This window comes from Mesoplodon mirus, assembly GCF_964341445.2.
Source record: "Mesoplodon mirus genome assembly, chromosome: 13".
In the NCBI taxonomy this organism is placed as follows: Eukaryota; Metazoa; Chordata; class Mammalia; order Artiodactyla; family Ziphiidae; genus Mesoplodon; species Mesoplodon mirus.
Window position 1 is genome coordinate 572,484 of NC_138989.1, and position 19,315 is coordinate 591,798.

General features: G+C 51.6%; 1 protein-coding gene across 4 annotated transcripts in view; it reads left to right on the forward strand.

Annotated features, from left to right (window-relative positions):
- Positions 1-11,817, forward strand: part of GOLGA3 (golgin A3) — a 46,607-nt gene extending 34,790 nt beyond the window's left edge. For all 4 annotated transcript variants that reach the window (XM_082641547.1, XM_082641549.1, XM_082641550.1 and 1 more), the window contains exons 17-24: positions 664-861; positions 1,703-1,819; positions 3,710-3,849; positions 4,607-4,739; positions 4,962-5,084; positions 6,197-6,361; positions 7,728-7,891; positions 8,403-11,817. In XM_082641547.1, the coding sequence (XP_082497673.1) occupies positions 664-861; positions 1,703-1,819; positions 3,710-3,849; positions 4,607-4,739; positions 4,962-5,084; positions 6,197-6,361; positions 7,728-7,891; positions 8,403-8,619 (1,257 nt within the window). In that variant the 3' untranslated portion in view covers positions 8,620-11,817. The remainder of the gene's footprint in view (positions 1-663; positions 862-1,702; positions 1,820-3,709; positions 3,850-4,606; positions 4,740-4,961; positions 5,085-6,196; positions 6,362-7,727; positions 7,892-8,402) is intronic.
- The last annotated feature ends 7,498 nt before the right edge of the window (positions 11,818-19,315 follow it).

The window sequence follows — 19,315 nt, forward strand, 5'->3', positions numbered from 1 at the left end:
GCGGGCGCCGTGCGGCCCTGCATTCAGGGCGGTGCCGCTGGCCCGGGCGCTCGGCCTCCGCCCTGCGTTTCCGGGGCCATCGGCCGCTTGCCCGGGTCTCTGAGCACCCGCCCTGCCGGAGCCACGCATGCACGCGCTGCAGCGGGGCCCGCTGTGCCCGCTGCCTCTCCGGTGTGGCAGACGAGACACCCAGCTCAAAGGGGCTTGACCCTTTAGAGGAACTCCACGTAACTCTCAGGCCCAGACGGTCGTGGCTTCAGGTGGTGCCACATGAGCAAGCGTGGTGGTGTCACCTGGGGCTCTGCACAGGGTCCCAAGGTGGCTGTTGGGGGCCGCGGGGCTGCGTGCACAGTTGACACTTGTCTCTCACAGTCCAGGCCTGCCTGGGCTCCGACCCTGGGTGTGCTTCTCCGCAAGCCCACAGTCCCCGGGGGAGGGCTGGGGTCCCCGGGGGAGGGCTAGGCCATCAGCTGTGGGTCCAGGAGAGAAGGGGTGTGGCCGCGGCAGCCTTCCCAGCTGTGAGGCGAGGGCCCTCGTGTCTGGGGCAGTGCTCGCCTGTGCGTTCTTGCGGGTGGTGTTAGCTGTTCAGTTCCTGGTGTGCGAGCGCTCCACGAGCCAGAATGGGCAACTCCCTGATGTCACGGTGACTTTGGTTTGTTTCAGCTGCAAGAGTCCAGAGGCTTCAGGAGGAAGATAAAGTGCCTTGAGGAGTCGAATAAGAAGTTGGCTCTGGACTTAGAGCATGAGAGAGGGAAGCTTATGGGCCTTGGACAGTCCAGCGCAGCCCTGAGGGAACACAACGGCATCTTAGAGACGGCTCTAGCCAAGAGGGAAGCAGACCTGGTCCAGCTGAACCTGCAGGTATGGAAACTCCTTTGCAGCAGGAGACTTGCTGCAGGTGGGGCAGCCCTCTGAGGGCTGTGATGGTCTGCACTTGGCCATCACAGCCACCTACAGGGTAAAGGCCAGAGAATCTGCTGGAGTTGCAGCCCCTCTGCCCGCCCTGAGGCGGGGGTGGATCTGGGGAGCCTGTGTCTCCCTGCAGCTGAGCTGTGGAGGGGCTAGGCTCAGTCCATAATGTTCCTTTTGGGTGGGCGACTCTCGGAGGGTAGAGGGGACCCTTTCCCAGCTCAAGGCAGTCATGCTGTGCGTAAGGGACTCTGGCCCGAGGGCCTCCTGTGATTCAGCACTGGGGTTCAAACCCCAATGGGGCTCTCCTTGCAGATCCTGTTGTTAGCTCCTCCGCTCTGCAGCCCCTCTGGGCGTTTCAGGGAAGTCTTCAAATGGGGTTCAGCAGCCCATCCCAGCCCATGCCTTGAATTCACCAGATTTTAGAGCGCTTCCTTAGTTCCCACCACTCCTGCCCCGGGCAGCCTTGCTACGGAGGCGATTGCGTTGATAACCCTGGGTTTATATGCATCTTTTGGGTTCCTAACGAGATGCTTGAATATGATCATATGATTGATGATACTCCTGTGATCTGAGATTTTGGTTTTGCTCACGGCGTTCTCCCGAGGTGGAATTCTCAGTCCTTTCCTGGCTTGTACCCTTGTTGGCAGCACGTCGTGGTGTCTTGAGCCCCCGTGACGCTAGACTCGCCCACGCGGCACTGCTCAGAGTGGCCCCTGCTTGTCCCCAGGGCTCTTCAGGCTTTGGCCCGTGGCCGTCCTCCCTTCCTAACCACTCTTGGAATGTGCCGTAGGTGCAGGCAGTTCTGCAGCGCAAAGAGGAGGAGGACCGCCAGCTGAAGCAGCTCGTCCAGGCCTTGCAGGCTGCGCTACAGAAGGAAAAGGTGACGGTGCACAGCCTCAAGGAGCAGGTGTGTGTCTTCCAACTGGTTCCAGATTGCAGCCTCATAGAGCCTCCGGAATGTAATTGTTTAATGTCTGAAAACTGAGTATTAGTACCCTTGACACGAGTTCCCTTCCAGGAACTTAGCGTGTGAATACCTTTGCTGACATGTCCAAGGACGGGGTATCATCATGGGGTTGGCGACAGCGAGGCTGGAGAGGGCCCCCACCCTGTGCTCATCAGTGAAAGAGTGTGTGCCGTCGTGCGGCTCTAAGATATGTGCACAGAGCTCCGTAGCTACATATTTTGCTGGGGAAAGATACCCTGCACGTAGTGTGGAGTTAAAAAGCAAACTGCAGAGCAGTGTATGTTTATTTGTGTTAAAAATGCAACCAGAAACCTGGTTCTGGAGACCCATGGCCATGTTCTGCATTTGGAGCAGTCTTCCTGGCTGCTCCTTTCCACGCTCAGCTGTTCACCAGTGCATCAGGTGGCTCATCCCGCAGAGGGGCCTGCCCTGGCCACCCTGCGAGCTAGAGTGGACCTCAGGCCGTGCACTTTAAAATTTTTACTGTCGTGATGCCTCGTCTGTGGTTTCTGTAAAGCTCTTTCCTTGCTAGACTGTCGGCTTCCTGGGACGAGGTCTGCGGCTTGTTTACCCTCATGTCCCCAGTGCCCGCACAGAGCAGATGCTCAGAACATGTTTGTCATTGGCGCGTTCGTGCGTGTGTTGGTGCATGTGACGTGGGCTTTGCCACAGTCTTTAAAAATTTCTCCACGAAAGTACACTGGAGATAGAAGGAGATAGTTCTTTATTTCCTGGGTGAGACAGCAAGACATTCTTTTAAAGTAGAACTAGTTTTAAGATACGTTAAGGATAGTTTAACATGAGCAATTATTGGCTTATTCTTGACCCACGTTTGCCTCACCTGCAGCTGATGTTTTATCCTTGCGTGGGGCTGCTGCACGTCTAATGGTTCCGAACTGAGTCAGCAACACTCCCTACTTTTCTATCCCCACCTTCCTATCTTTTGCTCTGTACTCAGGTATCACTTAATAGTTTTATTCTCACCTTAAAGACGTTGTAACTAGGAGATTTTTAACGAAAGGTGCTGGGGGGATAATGTATATTTCACTTTGATTTCTTTTTTTAAGGGCAGTGATTGTAAATGATGCTTATTTATTCCTCTAAGTGCATTTGGTCTGATTGTCTTGATTGTAAAAATAGTACATGCTAGTAAAAATTTTTAGAGTGCACAGAGATTAAAGTACAGATCATCTTGAATCTCTACCTAGTGACAACCACGGCTAATATCTTACATTGGAGTTTTTTTTCCATTCATGTATGAGTTCTTTCTAGATTCATCTGTAATATACTATAAATATTTTTACTAAACTTCTTTGAAATGAAGTGCTTGCTAGTGCAATTAGACAAGAAAACTAAACTGTTGGAAAGGAAAATTTCGTTATATTCTGAGAATTTGCTTGTTTTCTCAGAAACCTTGAGATAAACTGTTGTTAACTATGAAAAAAGCTAGTTACATCCTAAATGGATAATGAGCAATAGCTTTATTACAGTTAGATGCTATGATGGAAAGGTAGATTCCTCCCAGATACGTGAATTATGAATACATGTAACAAGAACTATGCAGGTACACTTGAGGAAGACTGTAACGACTACTCAGACCAGGAAAGTTGGGCACATTTGCTCGCTCAGCAGGTGCTGCTACCACGTTGCACACTTGAGGGCCAAGTGTGTGTTCAGTACCTTCATCCTTGACGGGGACCTCGGAAGGCTTTGGAAGGAAGGCCTGCGAGAGCAGCTAGGATGCGAGGGCTTGGGCGGTGGCCGCCACGAACCCAGGCACGTCCTGTGAGGCTGCGCCCGTCCTCGGTGACGCCGTGTCCTTCTTCCTAGGTTGCTGCCGCCCAGGCGGAAGCGGGGCACAACCGCCGCCATTTTAAGGCCGCCACCTTAGAGCTGAGCGAGGTGAAGAAGGAGCTGCAGGCCAAGGAGCGGGAGGTGCAGAGGCTGCAGGCGGAGGCAGACGGGCTCCAGTGAGTGCGAGTGGGCGGGGCCGGGCACCCCCCCCCCCCGCCACCTCATTAGTGCCTTCAGCGCACCAGGGCCCCAGTGTCCTGGCAGATCGCTGAGTACTCTGCAGGCAGATCGGAGAAGGAGAGAGAGATCCTATTGCTGTCTCAGGCTGCCGCAGCTTACGTCTGAAACTTTGGCCCTGATGCCGGGTTCTCCCACTCTGTGCCCTGCTGGTTCTTCTCTGAGAAGAGAGAGCCCTGGGGGCTGTGCTCACGAAGACCCAACGCGGCCAAAAAAAATTAAAAAAATAAAAAGTGAATAAATTTATTTTTAAAAAAGGCACACAGTTAGCTCTCCCACTCAGAGGCTGAGGCCCCCGCCCCTTCCCTGAGGGTCCCCGCCGTCACACGTGGTCTTCGAGACGCCTCCCCAGCTCCCCTCGGGCTTCCCTTCGTTGTGGTGCGCGGCTCCGATAGGGGTGGCCTTGGCTCACACCCATGCAGGCACATGTGTCGGGTACTGCACGTGCATCGGTCCCTCCCGTCATAATCCATGAACTGGGCTCACAAAGCGTCCCTCCCCGGGGGTTGCGAGGATTAGTTGAGCTAGCGCATTGCAGAGCTCCTAGAACAGTCCCTGCCCAGGGTGAGCAGTATGGGAGTTTTTGTCATGATGCGTGTCAACCCAGGACATGTAACATTCAACTGACAACATTTTTGAGTGGGAAGGTAATTGGAAGAATGCTGTAATTTCACTCTTCCTTGTTTTTTATGCTAGGATTCAGGAGGGGAAACATTCCCAGGAAATAGCAAAGTTCCAGGCAGAGCTGGCAGAGGCCCGGACCCAGCTCCAGCTCCTGCAGAAGCAGCTGGATGAGCAGCTGAGCAAAGAGCCCGTAGGAAACCAAGAGGTGACCCGCCGGGGCGGCTTTACATCTCCAGTTAACAGGACTTACAGAGCTAGACTCTGCTGGTTGACACATTCACTTCATTCTCTGCCTTCTTGGAAAGGGATATTTATTTTTTCTAAGTATGATATTAAATGATACGCAGAGATATAGTTAGAGCAATGTTATAATGCAAGAAAGCCATTTTAAAATTCTTTTGGTCATGTGACTTTTTCCCTTCTCTAGATGGAAAATCTCAAATGGGAGGTGGATCAGAAAGAGAGAGAAATCCAGTCCTTGAAGCAGCATCTGGACGTGACTGAGCGGCAGAGTAAACAGGAGGTGGATGGGATACAGCAGTCACTGCAGGTACGGGGTGTGTACGGGGCATGTACGGGGCGTGTACACGCCCCGGGCAGCGCTGCACCAGCTCCTCCCTGGACCATGCGCAGCAGGAGTTCTCAGTGGCTTGAATGTTCCCACCAAACTGCTCTGCAGACATTATCCCATTTCAGAGAGAAGCCCAGGTCAGGCAGCTGAGGGATGCTGAGCAGAGATCAGAGCCCCAGGGCCCCACCCTGGGCTGAACTCTGCGGTGTGTCCCAGAAACGGGATCTCATTAAGTCCAAAAAATGAGACAGTTCCATTCGCCAGTCTGTGATAAGCTTCTCTACGAAGAAATCTAGGCACAGTCTTGACTGCTTGAGGAAAGGGTCGGGAACGTGACTCTGACCGGGATTCCTGCTTGTAGGTGGACAGCTTGAGATAACCAGAACTGACTTGTATTCTGTCTTAGGAACAGTTAGGCTTACTCTAGTAGCTGATCTTGGAGTTTAAACAAGGGTTGGGTTCATTGTCAGATGTGGATGTGGGAATGTTACCGGCCCCTCGGCAGAGGCTCTGAAATGTGGATGGGAACGTAGAGGACAGGACTGTAACCAGATTCTCCGCAGTGTAGACTCTTGGAGAGGAGTGGCGGGGGGAGGGGAGCGACTCATGAAGGCTGAAAGTTCCAACCCCTTGGAATTGTGACGTACAAACAGATTTGTGCAGTGTGTTTAAGACCTTTCAGTTTTCTTTTTTTAACTTATGTGGGTTATACATTTACCACTTTTTAAAAAAATTTTATTAATTTATTTATTTTTGGCTGCATTGGGTCTTCGTTGCTGTGCGCAGGCTTCCTCTAGTTGTGGCGAGGTGGGGCTACTCTTCATTGTGGTGCGCGGACTTCTCACTGTGGTGGGTTGCAGAACACGGGCTCTAGACTCGCGGGCTTCAGTAGTTGTGGCTCGCGGGCTTCCGAGCGCAGGCTCAGTAGTTGTGGCGCACGGGCTTAGTTGCTCTGCAGCATGTGGGGTCTTCCCGGACCAGGGCTCGAACCCATGTCCCCTGCATTGGCAGGTGGATTCTTAACCACTGCGCCACCAGGGAAGCCCAAGACCTTTCAGTTTTAAAATCTATGACTTTTTCACTTTCTTTAGAATATTAAATCTGAGCTGGAGATGGTACGGGAAGATCTGTCCCTGACCCAGAAAGATAAATTCATGCTTCAAGCTAAAGTGTCGGAACTGAAGAGCAACATGAAGACGCTGCTCCAGCAAAACCAGCAGCTCAAGCTGGACCTGCGGCGGGGAGCAGCCAAGACGGTACTGGGCCCCCCGGGCGGCTGGTGGGGCCTCCGGAGATGTGTTGGCGGGAGGCTGGCAGGCTTTCCAGTCAGTCAGCCAGTCACAGAGTTACCTTAACCAGCACTGAGTGACGGTTGTGTGAAGATAGATGACGATGGGTGTTCTCCTTGGACCACAGGCCAAATCTTTTTAATTTAGAGCTTTTTCCAACAGAATGTTTGCCTCTTTCTATGAATTTAGATGCCATTTTATTGTCCTATGCTTTGTAAAGCAAATGAGGGCATGGTTTGCTTGTGTTAACAAGAGCCCCTGGGCCTCTAGGCAAGACCAGCTGGGACACAGCAGCTGCCAGGACAGGCTCAGGGGCCAGGGGACCCTGCAGCGCCGTCACGAGCTCTGTTCACGCACCGTCTGTTTTTCTACTCAGTCAGTGTAAGCATTTTGCAGGTGCAAAGGAGTCACTTGGATTCAGAGGTTTCTTTAGCACGGTTTGCTTATCTGTGGAAAAATTTGAAGTCCTAGGAAGGGGAGTCTTATGAGTTGGAAAATGGACTTAATTTCTTAGGGAAACTCAGAGTCAAGGCCATGGTCTCTCTGGAAAGCTCCCACCACGAGCTCTCATTTAGGGGGCTCTCGGCAGCTCCGGCCTCCTGAGGAGCCAGGATTGTAGTGTTGGTTCATGCGTTAGGAAGAAGGTTTTCTATTCAGCCAACATTTCTTGAACCCCCGTGGCTGCCAGCTCTGCCGATTTAGAACGAGTGGGAAGTGCTTCCCCAGAATCCCAAGGGGAGCTGGGCAGGCGCCTCGAAGACCACGTGTGACGGCGGGGACCCTTGGGGAAGGGGCGGGGGCGTCAGCCTCCGAGTGGGAGAGCTAACTGTGTGCCTTTTTTCTTTTTTAATAAATTTATTAATTTTTTATTTTATTCATTTATTTTGGCCACATTGGGTCTTCGTTGCTGTGCGGGCTTTCTCTAGTTGCCGGTGAGCGGGGGCTACTCTTCGTTGTGGTGTGCGGACTTCTCACTGCGGTGGTTTCTCTTGTTGCGGAGCACGGGCTCTAGGTGCGCGGGCTTCAGTAGTTGTGGCATGCGGGCTCAGTAGTTGTGGCTAGCAGGCTCTAGAGTGCAGGCTCAATAGTTGTGGTGTGCAGCTCAATAGATGTGGCTCACGGGCTTCAGTAGTTGTGGTACACAGGCTCGATAGTTGTGGCTTGCGGGCTCTAGAGCGCAGGCTCAGTAGTTGTGGCGCACAGGCTTAGTTGCTCCGTGGTATGTGGGATCTTCCCGGACCAGGACTCGAACCCGTGTTCCCTGCATTGGCAGGCGGATTCTTAAACCACTGTGCCACCGGGGAAGCCCCTAACCGTGTGCTTTTAAAAACAGAGAAAAGAGCCGAAGGGAGAAGCCAGCTCTTCCAGCCCCGTGACGCCGGTGAAGATCCCTGACTGCCCCGTGCCGGCCTCGCTTTTGGAGGAGCTGCTGCGGCCCCCGCCTGCCGTGAGCAAGGAGCCCCTCAAGAACCTCAACAGCTGCCTCCAGCAACTCAAGTATGACTGCTCTGTGCTCCGTCTCATAGTCTTTACAAATAAGTTGCAGGTCTCAGTTGGAAGAATCTTCCCTGTTGCCAGCACCGCACGTCCAGCAGAGGCGAGCGGCTCCGTGGTGTTTCTTGGCCGTGGGCTGGTCCCGTGCCTCTCCCTCCATCTCCAAGGTGGGAGCTGCCCGGGGCTAAATGACCCTGCACGCTGGGCAGTGGGAGGCCCGTGTCTGAGGCGAGGGCAGGTGTGGCTCTGGCCCTGTGAGCGGACGCCCTGCAGGACAGACCCTCGGCTCTGTCTTTCCCACGTTCTCCCCAGTCGGCGTGTCGGCCTCTGTGTGGTGCACAGGAAAATGCCCAGAGTCTCTTTCGCGCTGTCCCAGGAGAGAGGCTCGATGGGCCCCCGAGGGTGTGCGTGAGCGACCTGCCGTCAGGGCCGGGTCCGAGGTGGCCAGCTGTCTCGGGGCGGGGAACAGCGCCCCCGGCTGTCGTCTGACCGCGCGCCTCCCCTGTCTCCCCAGGCAGGAGATGGACAGCCTGCAGCGCCAGATGGAGGCACACGCGGTCACTGTGCACGAGTCGCTGTCCTCGTGGACGCAGGGGGACCCAGCCAGCCCCTCCCGCCTGGGCGATCACGCCAACCCCAGAGGAGACATGGAGCAACACGGTCGGAGCAGGGCCACGAGAGAGTGCTTTGGAATGGTGACCGCCGAGCATCCCCACCCCGAGTGTTTGTAGCTGACCGCAGGAATGCTCTCTTCTCTGTGTTATTTATTTGACTGTGTGCTCTATTGTTTTTCTAAGAGATGAAAGTTAAGTTTTGCATTGGCCATTACAAGGAGTAAAATAACAAAACGAGAGTCGAGAATTGATGATAGTCATTTGCAGGTCACAACCAGCTTTTCCCACAAAGTGACCAAATCTTAAAAACCTAACTTAGGTCTCAGTGAGACATTTTGAATGTGTCTGAAGGGTTATTTGCGGAAGGAGGTATCTTAGGCCTGACCGTAGACGCTGTTCTCGGACGGTCGCTGGCGGAGGCATTGCGTTGCTGCGTCCGGCTTCTCACTTTCCTGTCTGATTCAGAAAGAGCCTTCCTTCCTGCAGGAGCAAGACTTCGTTTGCACCTTTGGTTTTTATTTTATTTTGTTTTGTTTTCAATAGCCATCTCTCCGTAGAACGTGTATATAAATACCGGAAATCATAATCTAATCTTTAAAAAGTATATGCTCATATTATTTAAGAATGACCCGAATTGTCTTTTTATTGATTGCCTTTTGAAAATCTGCAGTTAGGAAGTAACGTATGTGTAGGATTTAGGAATGTCAGAAAATTATGTTTTAAGAAACGTAATTATTTTATTTACCTTCTAAAGCCAAATATTCTTAGGCAGAAGTTCTTTGTTATTTTAGTTTCACTTAATTTTGAGGGTCTTCCCTTGCCATGAGTGCACAACGTCCACCTGTTTGACCCCTGGCCCTGCATGGCCTCGCTCACCTTGGCCAACCCCCGGGGAAGGCCTGATGGCCACCAGGACGCCCACATAGACACCACGGTCAGCACACACTGACCTGATGTGGAGGCGTGGGGAGAGGCCTCAAGAGGTGGGGCGGGGGGAAGCGAGGAGGAGGAGCAGGGCCAGGGCTCCCACAGGCTCCAGGCCAGGGAGCACTTTGCCCTTGTGTGGCAACGTCCACCAGCGCCTGTGTGGTCGTCAAGAGATAATGCTGGCCTCTGTGTGGTGACAGCCTTCAGGAGGGGGAGAAGGCCCTTGACCCTCTCATCTGGAGAGCAGCGAAAGGGGCAGGTCAGCACGAGAGGGTCTCCCGAGGTTTATTTGCAATCAGACACCCCAAGTGTGCGAGGTCCTGCCTAGAGTGACTGTGAGACTCAAGGTTTGTAAGCTTGCCCCTAGTTTGCTAAGATGATCTAAAATAATGTTTATTGTTCCAAGTTAGAGAAGAGAGAGAGAGAACGGGTCTGTGCGGCCCCCTGTGCAGGTGGGCTGGTCTGAAGATGAAGTCTGCGGTGTTACTGATCAGGCCAGACACGCTCGTGTCACCGCATCACCTGGGTCTCTCTTGTGGAGAAGACAGTGTGGTGTTTTTAATCTGCTTGTGTTCTCTCACAATATGCTGTTAGAAGGTTAATTGATAATATTAGAGTAGCATTAATCACAAAGATGTTTAGTGTTTAAAAAAATTCCCCAGCAAGTATTGGAACGTCTAAAATATGTCTATCATTTGTACAGGGTTAATCTTGGAAATTATACTTGAAACTTTATTCTACTCTTCATTTTAAGTTGGAAATCGTTTTTGACAAAATTATTTCCGTACCATTGGAAAAGAAAAATGGTAATTTATGTTCTTATTTATTTTGGCTGCGATATCTTTTGTTTTAATTTTAGAGCCAAGAAATCACACTTAGCCTCATTTTGTAGCTGCTTTCTTGCTCCTTGCTGAGGTCTTCCAGAAAATCACAGTGTATCTTCCTTAGGAAAGGATAAAGGAATCCTGAGTATATCCATCAAGAGAAAGCCAGTCTCTGTTCCCCGCCCCTTTTCCCTTTGTCGAGTCACCCTCCGTGTGTGTACGTGCGTGTGTACGTGCGTGTGTACGTGTGTGTGTACGTGTGCATGTGCACGCGCCTTCAGCAGCGCCTCGTCTGGGCTCCTGCCGTTATCCTGTGCCAGCTTCATCCTCTAGTTCTGTGCGCGCCTGGCCCGCCTCTGGCCTGAGCGCTCTGGCTGCCCCCCCCCCATGTCCTGTGTGTGCCCCTCGTGCTGTCACGTCTGGCCTGTAGTTCCTGATCAGGGGCCCTTGTGTCCGGGCTTCCTTAACAAATCACCCTGAAGGGGGAGGTTGGACTGAATCTCCTGCTCTTCGTTTGCTGCGGGTTTTTTCTCTGAGGGGCTTTACTGGCGCTCCTGTCTCCCAGAGCTTGATTCTTTAGTGAACAGCGTTTGAAATATTCTTCCACTGTGGGCAGAAGTGGGAATTAGGAACTTCCTCATGGAAAACAGCAGTCAACTCTGGAGCACGTGTAGAAACACGTTTGCTGTTGCGCTGTATTTGTGTATGTTGTTCATCCTGTATGTCGTGTCCTCACTGGAGAGCATGTCAGCTTGGACACTTCGTGATGTTATGACTTGATTTTCTTATGTTCCAGAAATAACTTACTGCGAGTGGTTATTGTTGATTTTTCCACGGTACACATCAGATAGATGCCACGGATCTTTTAGATTTACATGCCTTTGTTCTACTATTTGGAAGGTGTAACAGGCAGTGTCTTTGATGAGATGTGAAACTGGCTCACACTCTGGCCTGGGGTCCAGGTGCCAGGGTGGGCCTCGAGGAAGACAGCCTGTGGAATGCTGCATTAGGAAAATTCTCATTCAGCTCCTCCTCGGTTTAAAGACTTTTCTTGGTATAGGGATACTGCAAAAGCCATGGGCCTGCAAGGGCACCGTGACATATATTCCTACTTCTCTGAGTATTTTTTTAACGAAAATTAAATGTCGTGTGTAAAGATTGCTAGTAGTGAAAGGGACCAGCGGATCTGAAAGAGAAATGTCCTAGAGCGTCCCCAAGGGCCGTGATGTGCACAGGGCGGGGCGTGTGAGTGTCTCTCGGAGCCTCACTCAGGTTCACTCACTCCCCGCAGGGCGCCTCTCAGTGTATGGTGGTCTCAGGTTACAATAGGATCCTTGACAGGAATGCTTCAGAGGATCTAGAAAACTCGGTGGTTTTAAGTTATTCACGTTTAATAAAAATTTCCTCATTAAAAGGGAGTCCTCAGGTTGGGGCTATTCAGGGGAAAAGTGTCACCATGCACAATGAATTGTAACTTTAAAAAGCATGTTGATTTTTTTATAAATTTAAGTGTGCTTGGGAATTCCTTGAATTTTGTGCAATAAACTATTTTTTGTTAAAGATTTTTATATTTCCTTGGGGTGCTTTCATTTTCATATATATATTTTGTCATAACTGGGAGTAACTTTTGTCTCATGTTGTTACCAACTCTGTTCAGATAACTTAAGAGAAGTTTATTGTTCTGCCAGAGTTTCAGATGGCCATGAAATCTAACTTCTTGTGGCTGCTTTTGACCACAGCAGGAGCGTAGCATCTCGCCGTGTTTCTTCCTTCTTCACCCGCACTTCACTTGTCACCACACGCCAGTAAGTACGGAGGTGGGAAGTGTTCACAGGAGTAACGCTCCTTCACGGGGAACCCGCTCCTGAGGCTGTGGACGCACTGCATGCGTGCTTCCAGTGTCGTCCAGCCCCTGGCCTCCACTGACTGTCCCTTGCCTGCAGCAGTGGGACCGTGACTCCAAGTCGCAACCTTGTGGCTCCCCAGTCTCACCTGCCTTCTTCATCCATACTTCATTTTTGATCAGCGAGAGTAGACCGGATGTAAATTCTTCAGTTAAATGTTGTCATTTAACCAGCATGGTAAAAAACGTACAGAAAAGGAGCAGTAAACCAGTGGTCACAGAATTCGATTTTGTGGTGGGTTGGACACATGTTTTCTTGTGTCTCCACCTCGTGAGCTTCTATAACCAAGGGTCAGGTATCACGTGTACCACCCAGACCTAAATGGAGATGCTCTGACCGCCTCCTTTTGTGGCCTTAACTTCCTGAAGTACTGAGGATGCAGAGTTTCTTTCCTATGATAATCACGAAGAGCGTGATTACATGTATCAGAACGTTTTCCTTTTCCTGTAAAGCTGCTAAACATTCGCAGGCGCTAAACTAATGAGTTGATGGGTTTATTTTTAAGTCGTGTCTCCGTCGGATAGATGTTCTGTGCTGCACCCTCTTAACGGTCGTGCAGTGGGTGCTACCGGAGTGGTCCAGGTGCAGACTCCCAAGCAGCTGCTTCCCGGCTCAGAGGGGGTGCGAGTACGGGCAGCAGTGCGCGCCGAGTGTGGGCCCGAGGACTTGGTCCCAGCCCTCCCGGTCACGCGGTCTCCTCCGTCCTGCAGCCGACTAGGTGGGGACAGAGTAGGGTTCTTTATGCCGCTGCCGTCCAGTGCGGTAGACAAGCGTGATAGCTGTTAGGGGAGCCTCCGAGCCTTTCCCTAAACGAGGAGGAATTCTTGGCGGTCAGTAACTGCCCGCGCCGGAAGCAGCGTTTACTGGAGCTCTTCTGCTTGCCTTCGTGCCAGCATTCATGTCACGAAGTGTTGCGGGTTCTCGTAAGAAGCGTTCTTTGGCAATGACTTTTTCCTGGAAACACAGGAGATGTGACACTGGGCTGCTGACCCCTTTGTCTGCCTGTTTGGTGGGGTGCGGAGGGCGGCGCTCCTGCGCCAGGCCCCCTCTCACACCCCAGCCCATCTCCAGGCGGAGTGGGCACCCCCTCCCGAACAGCGTGCTTTTGGCTGGGGCTGGAAGCACCTCGAGGTTTGCGCGCTCGGCCCTCCTTCGCCTGGTCTGGCACTTGCTGGACGAGGCTCCGCTCGGGGGTGATTCTCGGCTCCTGGGGTCTCAGGGCCTTTGTTTCGTTTGTGAGCTTTCCGTGTGCATTTCTAAAGACCTGATGGACATTTTGGAGCGATTTTCCCGGTGCTTAAGCCTTGGTGTGTTGAAAGCTGGAACGCCTCATTTCCATCCAGAAAAGAGTCTCTTCCTTTGATCAACTCTGATCGCGATACAGCCCTCTGGTCTCTAACCCTCAGGGTTTCCCACCCTCGGCACCATTCTCACTGGCCCAGCCCGGCCCACGGCTCCTTCCCTGTCTCTGTTCCGCGCCCCGCCTTTCTCCGCGTCAGCCGGATCCTGGCCCAGCTGTGGAGGCAGCCCCTGCACGCTGTCCAGCTTCAGGGTCGTCGTCCTCCCGCTGCTGCCCAAGCCTTCCAGCGGCCCGAGTGCCGCGCACATGGCTCAGCCTCCCAGCCCGCTACCATCTGGCCAGGAGCAGCCTGTCTGGCTTCCCTTCTTAGCTGGTCCACGTGCACTGGGTGGGCTCTGCAGGCCCCGCCAGCACTCGCCCGGGACGTAGATGCGCGCTGTGGGGCGGCAGGCACAGCTCCTCAAGCCGGCGAGACGGTGCACAGCATTGACCAGCTGCTGCGAAGCCCTCCCGCACAGCGACAGCCTTGTCCTCAGCCGGTGCTCTGGTCAGCGTGAGCACCTACCTGAGGGACAGTGCCAGCAGCTGACCCACAATGGCCGGCAGATGGGAGCAAGCTGTGAACCTGTCTGCTCAAGCCTCTGGAGACTGGGGTGACCTGTTCCTGCGATGTGACTCGGCCTCTCCTGGCCAGTCCTAGTGCCCACGACAGGCCAGGAGTGCCCTGGCCTTGCTCGGATGTCTTGCCCGCTTCGCTTGCCCTGAGCTGCCCCTGCCCTGTCTCTGCTCACTGAGCACGTGTCTGAGGCTGGGGCTGGTGCTCACTGTTCCCAGAGCTATCTAAGTAGCTCCGCAGGAGGAAGAAGCCTGATGCGCAGCGTTTGGTGATTCCTAGGTGTAAATACCCCACTGGGGCACATGGGACACTCCCACTGTGCAGTCATTGCAGCTGGGAAGGGGGTGTGGGCTGTCGCAGGTAGGGGACTCTGGCCCAGCAGACTGTCCCCTAGGGATGCGACAAGTGAGCAGAAAACTGACCTGGGTCAGCTTCATAAAACCTTCCCTGATCCCAACCCCAAATGACCCTTGAACCTGTGTGCACGTACAGACATGGAACTAAGTTTATACCATTTTACATCATGTTTCTTTTCAGCAGTGTTATTTCTGGAGAGTCCCTGTTTCTCCTACTAGATGACAGGGCATCAGGGGCCTGGGGAGCACTCAGCAGGCGGATTTCATTGACAGTGAGCCTCAGTCAGCCTAGCTCAGTAACGGAAAGACACGTAAGCAAACACCAACTGGGTTTCCTTCTGTGCTAATTTGGTGTAGAAATGGTGGCTACATATAGTCAACCACAACCAAACACTGCTCACAGAGCATTTCATGAATTAGGAATAAATGCCCTTCAGGATCTCTTAAAATTCTGCAAGATCCTGACAGCTTTGTGTAAAATAACCCCTTTGCTAATCTGCAAATGAAATGTCCAGGCTCCCTTGCCAGTGCAGCTTCCTCAGTGGCTGCATCTTTGCCATCTCAGGGCTCCGAGGATCTCGGTGGCTTCCTGCTGTGGCCGTCCCTTGTCACTCGCAGGGCTGCACTTCCTCTCTTGAATCACCTGGGATGGGCTGCTTTCCTGACCAGAGCCCCACCATGTGTAACAGCATACACATTTTTCCTCCTCTCAGTGAAGGCTATTCACAATACATGTGAAACTAGACCTCCCCCCTCAGTCTCCGGGGCTGACTCGGACCCTGGCCCTCTCGTGATCTGGGATCAGGAGTGGAGTTAGGAGACCAACTGCAATCAGGAATTAGGTTAAACCTGCTCCCTTCCCCAAAGATCGTCAGTTCTCCTAAACTTAATTCCTCTTCATTCGTGGAAATCCACTTCTACCTGCAGGGGTTTACATCTCAAATTCTCTCATTTCTACCTCACAGGTGAATAGTGGCCAGTATAGGGTTGGCTGCTTTTTTTTAAAAATTAATTTTTATTGGTGTATAGTTGCTTTACACTGTTGTGTCAGTTTCTGCTGTACAGCAAAGTGAATCGGCTATGTGTACACATACATCCCCTCTTCTTTGGATTTCCTTCCCATTTAGGTCACCACAGAGCACTGAGTAGCGTTCCCTGTGCTCTACAGTAGGTCCTCATTAGTTACCTATTTTATACACAGTGTCAGTGTATGTGTCAATCCCAATCTCCCAGTTCATCACATAACCCCTCCTTTCCCCTTGTTCTCTACGTCTGTGTCTCTGTTTCTGCTTTGCAAATACATCTATACCATTTTTCTAGATTCCACATATATACTTTAATATACAATATTTTTCTCTTTCTGACTTACTTCGCTCTGTATGACAGTGTCTGGGTCCATCCACGTCTCTGCAAATGACCCAATTTCGTTCTTTTTTATGGCTGAGTAATACTCCACTGCATATATGTACCACTTCTTCTTTATGCATTTCTCTGTTGATGGGCATTTAGGTTGCTTCTGTGACCTGGCTATTGTAACTAGTGCCGCAGTGAACACTGGGGTGCATGTGTCTTTTTGAATTGTGGTTTTCTCTGGGTATATGCCCAGTAGTGGGATTGCTGGGTCATACGATAGTTCTGTTTTTACTTTTTTAAGGAACCTCCATACTGTTCTCCATAGTGGCTGCACCAATTTACATTCCCACCAACAGTGCAAGAGGGTTCCCTTTTCTCCACACCCTCTCCGGCATTTGTTGTTTGTAGATTTTCTGATGATGCCCATTGTAACTGGTGTGAGGTGATACCTTGTAGTTTTGAATTGCATTTCTCTAATAATTAGTGGTGTTGAGCAGCTTTTCATGTGCTTCTTGGCCATCTGTAGGGTTGGCTTCTTAATAGTGGAATTGTGTTTCCCCCCACCCCTGCTTTTATCCCAGTCTTGTTTAATGGAGTATAGACTGCATTAGATGGTGGTGAGGAGAATCCAGCCATAATAGGATACCTATTGTTAGCTGGATTCCACAGAAAATCACGGTATTAAGATACTGGTTAGGCTGGTAAAGCTGCTATGAGACCCCGAAATTCAATGGCTTAAATGAGAGAAGTTTCTCTTTCATGCAACAGCCCAAGCAGAAAAACAGGACTGATGAGGGCAGCTTCTGGTGCCGAGGACACAAGTGCCTTCTAACCTCCAGTCCCACCTGTGGCCTAGGACAGCTGCTCCAGGTCCCACTTGTTACTGTCTGCATTTTCCCAGGTGGAAGGCACATTGCACACCCTCATTCAAGGGTGTCACTCACTAGCTGTGTACACCGTCTGTTGCCTCCACTAAGTCACCAGGCCACAGGATGTGTGTTTGTAGCAGTGTGTCCAGCTCCAGCTGGGAGTTTCTGTTATCAAGAGGATGGATGCTACTGGCAACAGCCTCTATCACAATACACAGTCTCTCAAATCAGTCCCCTGTGCTCTGAATTCCTGGGGTTTATGATTACTATAACAAAATCCCTCATGATGGGGGCTGACCCTGCTACCCTTGAAAGGCATGTATATATATATAACTTTTATGGTTTTTGAAGTATGAAAGAAGTGGTAAGAACAGCTAACGTTTATGAAGTCCTCACCTTGCTCTGTAACTAGAGCCTGGCACACATTCATCCTCATCTCTGAGACAGGGGCAGTTATCATCCCATGTTACCCCTGAGAAAACTGAAGCACAGGGAGATGAAAGCATCCACCTACAGTTACCCAGCAGGCAGGGGCGGTCTGCCCAGGGCCTGGCGCTCATCACTGCACAGTGGCACAGATTCATAGAAAGGTCAAGACTGGGGAGCAGCTGGGGACTGAGGTCTGTTCTCAGGTACTTAGGAATTAAAAACAACAAATGGTAAGATTTCATTCTAACATGGTGCTTGCTCTTCCTTTTTATTTATTTATTTAGGTCGCGCTGGATCTTGTGGCACACGGGATCTTTTTTTAGTGGCCGCATGCGGGCTCTTAGTTGCTACATGCATGTGGGATCTAGTTCCCTGACCAGGGATTGAACCCGGGCCCCCTGCACTGGGAGCGCAGAGTCCCACCCACTGGACCACCAGGGAAGCCCCTCTTCCTTTTTAAATGTAGACAAAATTTACACTAAAATAGGCACCGATTTTAAGTGTATATTTTGGTGAGTTTTGACAAATGTCAACCAATGTGTACCTGCATTACTATCAACACAATAAGATGCAGAGCATCTCTTTCACAGTGAAAGTCCCCTCATGTCCCTCCCAGCTCACCACTCCACTCAGAGGCAACCCCTGTTCTGATTTCTATCACCATAAGCTTTGCCTTACCACTTTTGTGTGGGGTTCTTTTTTTAAAAATTTTTTTGCGGTACGCGGGCCTCTCACTGTTGTGGCCTCTCCCGTGGGAAGCACAGGCTCCGGACGCGCAGGCTCAGCGGCCATGGCTCAGGGGCCCAGCCGCTCCGCGGCATGTGGGATCTTCCCAGACCAGGGCACGAAACCGCGTCCCCTGTCCCCTGCATCGGCAGGCAGACTCTCAACCACTGTGCCACCAGGGAAGCCCTGTGTGGGGTTCTTTTGCTTAGCATGGTTTTCAGATTCAGCCACCTTGTTGCTAATAATAAACCTCCATAGGATTATCATATGACGATTCCAAATTTGTTTATCCATTCTTGTGGGGTTTATCCAAACACCTGGGTGTTTCTCGTTTGGCTATCATGAATCAAGCTGCTATGAACATTCTGTGCACTTTCTTTTTCACACCTAGGGCTGCACTGCTGAACCACAGGGAGGCCTACATTTAACTTTACAAGAAACTGCCTCATAGTTTTCAAAGTGGTTGGCTCACCATACACTCTTAGCAGCAGTGTATGAGAATTATAAAACTGCTCCACGTCCTCACCAAGAGTTGATACTGTCAGTCTTCTAATTTTAACCATTCTGGTGGGTGTAAAGCAGTATCGTTGTGGGTTTAATTTGCATTTCACCCATCCTCAAATTCACTGATTCTTCTGTTGTGCTCAATTGACTGTTAGTACCATCCAATTTTTTTTAACCAAGGATGTCAGTTTTATTTCTTTAGGTTTTTTTCTATTTAAAAAGTTAATGTATAAATTACACAGTAAAATTAACCCTTTTTATTGTACATGCCTGAGAGTTTTGACAAGCATATGTAGTTGTGTGACACTACCACAATTAAGACAAAAGCTTCCAGCAGTCTTTAAAATTCCCTAAGCCACTTTATAGGCAGCCCCTCCCCCGCCCGCGGCGACCACTGCCCTGCCTGTCCCTTTGCGTGAACGTCCAGTGAATGGGGTCACACAGCTTGGAGCTTGACACCTCAGGTACAGCTGTGCATCCGTTTCTGGGAAGCTGTGGGTGCCCCCAGCGGGGTGAGAAAGTAACCTAAGAGTGTAATCCGAGCCCGATAATCCAGACGCAGAGACGAGTCGGCTGCAAAGTTAACACGAGTCACGCTGCGGCTGGAAAGTCGGCTTGCTTCGGCGGAGAAACTCGTTCTCTAGAATCCCGAACTGTCAGAACCTCTGCTGTTTGAAAGTGTGTCCGTGAGAGTAACGTACCCGACGTTCGCCTGTAAGATCCTGGTCGCTTTGACCTGCCGAAGCAGCCAAGTTTCCACCCAGCGCAACACAAAGCTGGTCGTTTTCAGGGAACCCGGAGCGGTTCATTTGTGGTCCCGCCGCGACCGGAACCTGGGCCCGGCCAGCCTGCGGGCTGAAGCCCAAGCGCGGCATCCTCGCGGACCGCACGGCCGCGCCCCGAAGCCCGCCCAGGACGACCCCTCCCCCGGGCACTCCGGCCCGGGCCTCAGGGACCGCTGGACCCGCCCCGGGGGGCCGTCCGCCCGCCCAAGGACCCCGCGTG